At 36.8% G+C, this 8,400-nt stretch overlaps 1 protein-coding gene across 1 annotated transcript; it reads left to right on the top strand.

The window, feature by feature from the left end:
* Positions 1-28: 28 nt before the first annotated feature.
* Positions 29-8,385, top strand: LOC140952062 (carboxypeptidase D-like). Its single transcript, XM_073401473.1, has 4 exons — positions 29-1,032; positions 3,285-3,577; positions 5,756-5,983; positions 7,769-8,385. Exons 1-4 carry the CDS (start codon positions 521-523, stop codon positions 8,182-8,184), a joined length of 1,449 nt encoding a protein of 482 aa, XP_073257574.1. The 5' UTR covers positions 29-520; the 3' UTR covers positions 8,185-8,385.
* The last annotated feature ends 15 nt before the right edge of the window (positions 8,386-8,400 follow it).

Below are 8,400 nucleotides of genomic sequence, written 5' to 3'. Positions count from 1 at the left end.
TCTAATTTAGGCGTTCGAGTGTTTTGGGCTTAGGTGGGCGCCTTTCGGTTGGAGTTAATTACATCCTGATCGGTGGGTTTTTCAGTGGATTCTACGAATCGCAGCCTTTCTTGTTTTAGAATTTTGGTCATTGGATGAAACCAAGACATTGATTCCTGCTTCGCTGAGATCAACTTTCAGGAACTGGAATTTGAAGACGCTTCAGCGCGAGCAGACGAAAAGTTTGTCGGTAGAGTTGTTTATATTTATCTTTTGTTGAATCTGTTTCCTCATAACTTTACTTTACTTTGCTGCCGTGTTTGAAGGTTTTGAACATCCGACGCAGAACTTGTGACGCAAGTAATTATCTCGGAACAGCTGCTCGAAAAAAGGAATAGTTTATAAATTGAAGTTGAAAGCAAGGACATTTCGTCGATCGTTTTACGTTAAAAACTTAAGCTTACCTTACATTTTCCTTGGCGTTTCTTGTTTATTGGATCGCTACCATTTCGCCAACGTTCAGACGTCACCCAAATCGAAGATGTTGGTATATTGGCGAGTTTTTGCTTTCCTGGCGTTACTGTTCCTCCACAGTCGCGGTGCCATGAGAGAAAAGATTGTTGATTTCACGCATCACGATTACAATGCAATGACAAAGATTCTCCATACCTTCGCGACAAAATACCCATCGATAACTAAACTTCATCCGCTGGGAGAATCGGTCCAAAACAGGATTCTTTGGGTGTTAGAAATTTCGGATAATCCAGGCGTCCACGAACCTGGTGAGCCTGAATTTAAATACATCGGCAACATGCACGGAAACGAAGTCGTGAGCAGAGAAATTCTACTTCATTTTATTGAAAGTTTACTCGACGGATATCAAAGAAATGATGAAGAAATAACCAACTTGATTAAAAATACAAGAATTTCCATTATGCCCTCTATGAATCCTGATGGTTATGAACGGGCAAAAGCTGTTCCAAGGAACGATGAAGGCGAGAGATGTACTGGTGTTGTCGGGAGAAGAAATGCAAATAATGCTGATCTTAATAGGTGAGTCAACCCTTACTTATAATTAAGCGATCGTAGAAACAGCTCTATCGAGGATTGTAATGCAGAAACTCTTGCTTTTTATTCCATTCTCGTCAATCAATTACCACCATAAACCTGTATTTTCATCATAATTTTAATTTTTCAAATATATTTTCAATCTCCTTTACTTTAAACTTGGACTGGTGATTATAAGATTGTTTTAATGTTTTCATCTTGAAATTTATTATTGGGAAAAAAACTTACAAGTAAAAATGAAGATTGGATGGTAAGCCTATTTAAAAATGTTATTCTGCCAGCATTTTCACTCGTAGGAAAAAAATTATTTGTCAGTTGCTAAACAGAGATCCTCATTATACCAAGCAAATTGATAATAAAATAATAATTTCTTTAACTTTTTTTTTTTAACACAGACATATAGACCTTAAAAACATGAACATCAGTTAAATCTCCAGCAAAACTTACAGATGTTTCCACGTTGACTTACATGAAACAAACTCCCATAGTTAATAGTTCTTGTTATAATATTATTTATGGACTTCTGGACATTTTTCCTCATCACCATAGTTTTATTGTTCTAACATTTTTTAACAAACACAAAGTGGTACCGTAGAACATCCAGATGTAAAAAAATTCTTTTTAATTGTACCTTGCTATTGTGGACTCACACTTGTAAGGACACTATCTTTTGATCCTCAGTGTGTCCATGATAACAAAAGTTGTCTGTACAAAACAAGACAGTTTACCTAGCAAAGTATAGCTTTGCCAAAGAGCATGGTCACTAGGTTCATCAACATATTTATGTGAAGTCTGTTCAATTAAGGTTTGGAATCCTTGTAAGATAGAAAGATTGTTATTGATTGTTAAGGCCTGATTGTACTTTTTAAAATTTCAAAGTTTTGGCTTTTTGTATTTTTCTATAACCTTGTGTCGCTGGGTGGCTTTTAACATGATGTTAAACACACCCTTTACATACATGCATCCTGGCATACATGTCATGACCAAAACAGCATGGATGTTCACCCGGAGACTCAAATATTGTGAAAGTTCCTACAGCTTACCAAAGTTTTAGAGGTCTGTACCCAAGGTTTTAGCCAGAAGGGTGTCCAGCCATCCTATTGACGCCCATTTTTCGAAGAAATGCAAAGAAAATTCACTTAATCTCTTATAATTTTATGGGAAAACATGCCTTCTGGACGGCCAGTTTTCAATGTCTGTCTGTCTATACCTCTACTAGATTTGATAAAAAGAAGAAAAAACATGAAGTTTAGTCAAATAATTTGGAAGGAAAACAAACAGAACTCTTTCTCTGAGTAAAAAAATCCTTAATTATGTCTTTGTCGTGAATAATGTAATAATCATTATTATATTATGCCCTCAAATTGTGGACGCATTTTTGATACAAAGACATTGCGTTTTTGTGTGTTAGTAGGGAGCTTAAGCAGTGACAAATTCACTTTTTAGTGACATTTTTGTAGCCATTGCTGCGGTTGTTGCTTAAGTTCCCTAATTATTGAAATAGTTCTGTTACATGGAATTAAAAATTTTCAACCAAGATGAGAATGATAACCATGGTCACAGGAAACAAAAAAAAGCCTGGTCTGAAAAGGGTTTAAAAAAATACATGGTTCTACAGTGGAACACCATTAATACAGTCACCAATGGGTAAACAAAATTTGACCGTATTGTTGGGGCTGGCTTAAATTTCATGACTTGAGGGCTGCAATGACAAATACACCGTACATCGCATTCGCATTTCTTGAACAACTGTTCTCATAAATGAACAACCGGAATGTAGATGTCGCGTACAGTAATAACATTGAAAAAAAACTACTTAAACTACTTATTGACCGTACCAGGTCAATAAAACTGGCATGTCACAGGCTTTTAATTTTGTAAATTTTGAACAAGTGGCCATATTAACGAGATGAAATCCTGTTGGGATTTTAAAATGTTGGGATTTTAAAATGTGGCTGTTGGTTGATTAATAGGTGACCACATTAATGGGGGGTTTTCATAAGGAAAAGTAGGCCATTTTGCCAGGCGGAAAAAGGGTGGCCATAATAACGAGGTGACCATATTACCGAGGTGGCCGTAAGGCAAAGTTCCACTGTATTTCCAAAAATACATGTAACTATTAATTATAATTGGTGAGCATCAGAAAGTGGCAGCAGAATACTAATAATATTATGGTTGATTTTTATTCTTATTAAGTGTTTTGTTTTTTAAATGCTTCATTGTTTGTTTTCATCCAGAAATTTTCCAGACCGGTTTGATGAAAACAAAGCAGCAGATGAAAGTAAATTACAAAAAGAAACTCTTATTGTGAAGAAATGGATTGATGAAAATCCCTTTGTTCTGTCAGCTAACCTCCATGGGGGTTCCTTAGTGGCAAATTACCCTTATGATGATAGAGCCGACAAACGTAGTGTATATAGTGCAACAACTGATGATGACATTTTTCGAAAGTTGGCATTAACTTATTCTGCAAACCACCCAACAATGCATCTGAATAAAGCACAATGTGATGGCGATAATTTCAAGGATGGTAAGATTTGTATACTGTCTTTTATCTGTTATCTTTCTATTGTCTACATGTAATAGCATCGCTTTATTTCATAAGTAGCTTGAGCATGATCCTCTGGGTGCTGGTAGCTGTTGACTCGTTTTTTGTTTTAAAAGATGATAATAATTATAGAATAAGTGCAATCACCTTCACCAAATTCATATGGCATGATTCTGGTATTGTGAAAGTCATTGTGCAAAGGAACAACAAACTATTGTTGCTCTTTCAAAATACATTGCATTGCTCATGTTCTTTATGCCAACCAGGTACTTGACCAATAAATTATTATAGGATGTTGTTTTAGGTAAGAATTTGGGAGTTTCTGAATGAACACGAGTGGCAAATGCTCCTACCACTACTAGGTTCCAAACCATCTATCACAAGAAATAGTTGCAAATTTTACATTGCGTTCGATTGGGAAATCGGGATTTCAGATTTGCAATCAAGCGTAAAAACTGAAAACAGATAAATTCCTTTCTGAGAAAACCGTCCTCAGGGTGGATTTCACTCAAGAAATCCAAATCTTGATTTCATGGATTTCCTTTTTACCGTTCAATTGGGAAATCCAAAAAAGGATTGCAAAACTATTCTCATCAACAGAGGTCTTCAAGGTGTGCAAGACAGCTGTTCTTAAGGACAGTTTTCAAATCCTTTTTCAGATTTTGCCAATGGAACGTTAAAAAGGAAATCCAAATATCTCAGTGTTAAAATCCATTTTCAGATTTCTTGTTCGATTGCAAATCCGGATTTTAAAATCTAAATCCAGATTTCCCAACTGAACGCACCGTTAAAAAGCTATATCCTTTAACTGTAAATCATCTGTCTTGCTGCACTTGTTTAAAAGGAGAGAAATACTATCCACTGATTAAATCACTATCCAATGGATAATTAACAATTATTACTGAGTATGATGTGAACACCTAAAAAATTTCAGGAATGTTCATGGTGTACTGGCCAATTACAGTAAAGTTCAGGAATACGCAAGCAAACCTCAAAACTACAAACTAATTACTGTTGCTGTTTACCACCGCGCGGTTAGCTCAATGGGATAAGTGCCGGTCTGCTGAGCGGGAGGCCATAGGCTCAAACCCCGGCCGGACCAACACTCAGGGTCTTTAAATAACTGAGGAGAAAGTGCTGCCTTTGTAATAACATCTTCAAACGGTTCTGACTATTTAGTCTTCTCGGATAAGGACGATAAACCGTAGGCCCCGTCTCACAAGCCCTTGCACATGTAATAAATCTGCGGGACGTTAAACAACCCACACACTCTTCATAAAGAGTAGGGCACATAGTGCCTAATGTAGTGGTCTATCTCACTTTCACATTCATGTATGGGGGCATCATTACTCATTCCTTCATTACTTATAAATTGCACCTTAAGCAGAGTGGCAAAGTCCCCCAACCAGTGTTGTAAATCAACCCTGAAAAGCCCTGTGGGGAGTGGATAATAAGATATTTACAATTTATTTATCTCGTGGCTTATTGGCTAATTCCTTGCAACACAATAACATTCCATAAATATTTCTGGTGTTTACGGTTCTGTGTGTTTCACAGTTACAAACTTACCTCCTCCTAGACTTTCTTTTATACTTTAGCCTATTTTTTGGGACAGTTTCATGATATTAACAGTTGCTTGTTACCGGCAGATATTCGTCAAAAAGTAGATAATATGCTTTGAGCAATAAGTTTTGCATATTCTTACATTTCTTCTGTCCAGTTTTGTCAGAAATTCAGCTATTTTGAATTGGAATCAAAAGTTTTTTCAGTTCATTGTTGCCCAAGCACCCTCATTTCCAGGCAAATATACATTGATCAACCTCTTTTCCAAGCAAATATACCGTCAAATCGATGTTATATGACTGCATCTTCCAAATTTGGTCAAGACCAGCTGGTAATGAAGAATTAGCCAGTGGATTTGAGTCAATCAGAAACGGCAAAATATTTTGAATGAATAATAATTAAATAATGCAATCTAGTGGTTTCCCTAATAGTTGGCCGCTGTCAACAGAAATTTATCTATTTGGTAGCCCTATCCAAGTTTCAAACAACTGGAACCTAATCGCTTTTTGTTAAAATGGTGAAAACCAACAGGGATCCATGCCGAGTTTTTATGTTTGCTCAAATGTTTAGTTCTAATCCCTGATCACTCTTTCTTAGGCATCACAAATGGTGCTCAGTGGTATTCAGTCACTGGTGGCATGCAAGATTACAACTATGTTAGAAGCAATGCTTTTGAAATTACTGTTGAAGTCAGCTGTTGCAAGTTTCCATCTGAGTCTACACTTGAACGGTTTTGGAAAGAAAACAAGAAATCCCTGCTTGAATATCTAAAGCTTGTTCACACTGGTCTCAGTGGCTTTGTCAAGGACCAGAAATCAGAAAGAGGTACAGTTTATATTATGAAGACTGATTTGTTTTACCACTCATCAAGTCTGCCGGGATGCTTTTCAAAAACTTAACAACAATTTTACTTGTAAAATAAATTATCCTTTCTCAAATACCGGCCCCTGGGTCTCTGATGGTGGAAAGCTTTCTGTCGCCTTTTCATAATGAAACACTTATTATATGGCCCTTATAAAGTTGAAGTACTCTTGTACTGGTAGCCACTCATACCTTGTTATAGAGAGTAGTGTCGGGAATTGGCTGGGATTTCGTAATCAATCATCAGAAATAATCAGATTGACTCACCTGATAGATCATCTACATGTTTTAATACATAGATTTAGCCAGGACTAAAAGCGAAGCTCTCAATAATATTTATTGTTTGTTCAAACAAGTTATAAAATCATGTAATGCTAACCGGCGAAGGCAACGAGAACAGTGAAAAAACACAACAATAGGTCTAATTAGCAGAAAATCAACTTTTCACGTGCAGCACACCTTTTTTCTACATTTCTTTGCCGTTGTTTTGCACGACTACAGCGTGAAACTTCCAGAAACTTTTGTTACACATTTTATGGAGGAAATGTCACACGTGTTCTTGTTCACTTTTTTTTTCACTGTTGCTCACTTTCACCCTGGTGGCTGCTAGCATTTCTCATTTTCTCACCAATGCTACAAAATTTCATGTTGTTCCTCCAACAAAAAGTGTCTCCTTTGTTTTTTCTATCTCGCCCTAGCTCTTTTTCTCATTGAGCTTCGCTGACCTGTCTCCTTACTTTCTCTTTTTCTCTGTCTTTCTCTTTCTCTTTTTCTTTCTTCCGTTTTCGTCTTTATTGACTCTGTAGTTGTCTCTGCTTCACAAGACGCAGGTGACCATACACTTTCCTGCCAAAATAACCTGACATTTGTTATCGGCTTACATGTAGTGGGTGTATGGACGGTCAGCATTTGTATGCTTCGTCATAAGCAAATTTTCTTGCTTTCATAGGTTACCAATTTATCTTAGCAATAGGGCTCCTCCACGTGCGCTTCGCGCATGAGAGCTTCGCTATAAACAGAAGAATCTCTTTGTAAGTTCATCTTTGTGCAAGTCAAAGTACTTGAAATACAAACGTCTGACCTAGAACTTGGAGGGTTATGAGTTTGATTCTTGTTTGGAGAAATATTATTTTTTTGTACTTTCAGGCGATTGAATTCTCCTTCTACAACAACACACAAGATTTTAATTTGCCAACAAGAAATTCTATTTTTTTCCACACAACAATATTGATTGAAAATTACTTTTCTGATTATTGGGTCATTTCAGTATTAAAGGTTTCAATACTATCTGTCTTCTCAATATCTGAGAACCTACAGTTAATTTTAGAAATCAGTGCAACCTACAGCTTAGTTAGTTATCTTTATTCTGCTAGCACATTAGTGACTAATCTGTAGGTTGCCCACACAATGCATGATTTCCAAGAGGAAAGTCAAACTTTGTTCTGGGTGATGGTGTGTTTGTCATTATTTTCTTCAAAATAATGTATAATAATACAATTATTTGATTCGGTTTTTGTGACATCTGGAATACTCAAGGTCTCATTAAGTGCTATCAGCCTCAGCCATCAGCTCGGCTGATAATACTTACCTCGACCCTGATGATTCCAGATATCACAAAAAAACCCTCATCTAATAAATTTTTATAATGGATGATCGGAACACTACTAATGGAGAGCTTGTTGATGAAAAGACATGAATGTTAACTAGTAGCTTCCTGCTGTAATATTGTTGTCACTTTAATTTTTTTAGGGATTGAGGGAGCTGAAATAAATGTCCTTGATCGTAATCATCCTGTGAAAAGTGCGAAGGACGGTGACTATTGGCGATTGCTTGTTCCAGGTAAATACAAGGTGAAGGTGAGCAAACGTGGGTATTTTCCGGTCACAAAGAATATTCAAGTCAACGATGGGCTGGCCACAAAGGAGGACTTCATCTTGCAACCAATTGGAAAGATGCATTTAAAGCAGGATGAAGGCAGCACTAATTTGCAAGAAGTCTTACTTGAAAAGAAGCCAGTCCCTGTCGGATTGGTAATCGGTCTTACATTGGTTTGTCTTATTGCCCTGAGTCTCACATTGGCTCTAACTATAATGCTTGTGACGAAATACAAAAACAGAGGTGCTGACCGTAAAGCCCGGTATGCAGCAGTCCACACTGAACCATAAAAAAACTAATTCCTGAATTCTTCAAAGATTATAACCCTTTTACTTCCAAGACTGCTGAGAGTCAGAATTCTGAAAGAATCCTAGTTTTGATGAAAGCCAAACAGTAAGAAGATGCGCTTTCATTTTATTTATTTGATTTTCATACCATTTGTACCCTGGGCCATTCTTCCTGACTGATTGTAGAAGAACTGTAAGGTGCCGTAACACAGTCATAGT

The sequence above is a fragment of the Porites lutea genome, chromosome 11 (genome assembly GCF_958299795.1).
Source record: "Porites lutea chromosome 11, jaPorLute2.1, whole genome shotgun sequence".
Classification (NCBI taxonomy): domain Eukaryota; kingdom Metazoa; phylum Cnidaria; class Anthozoa; order Scleractinia; family Poritidae; genus Porites; species Porites lutea.
Note: the sequence above shows the minus strand (reverse complement) of the source record. Positions and strands in the feature narration are given on the sequence as shown.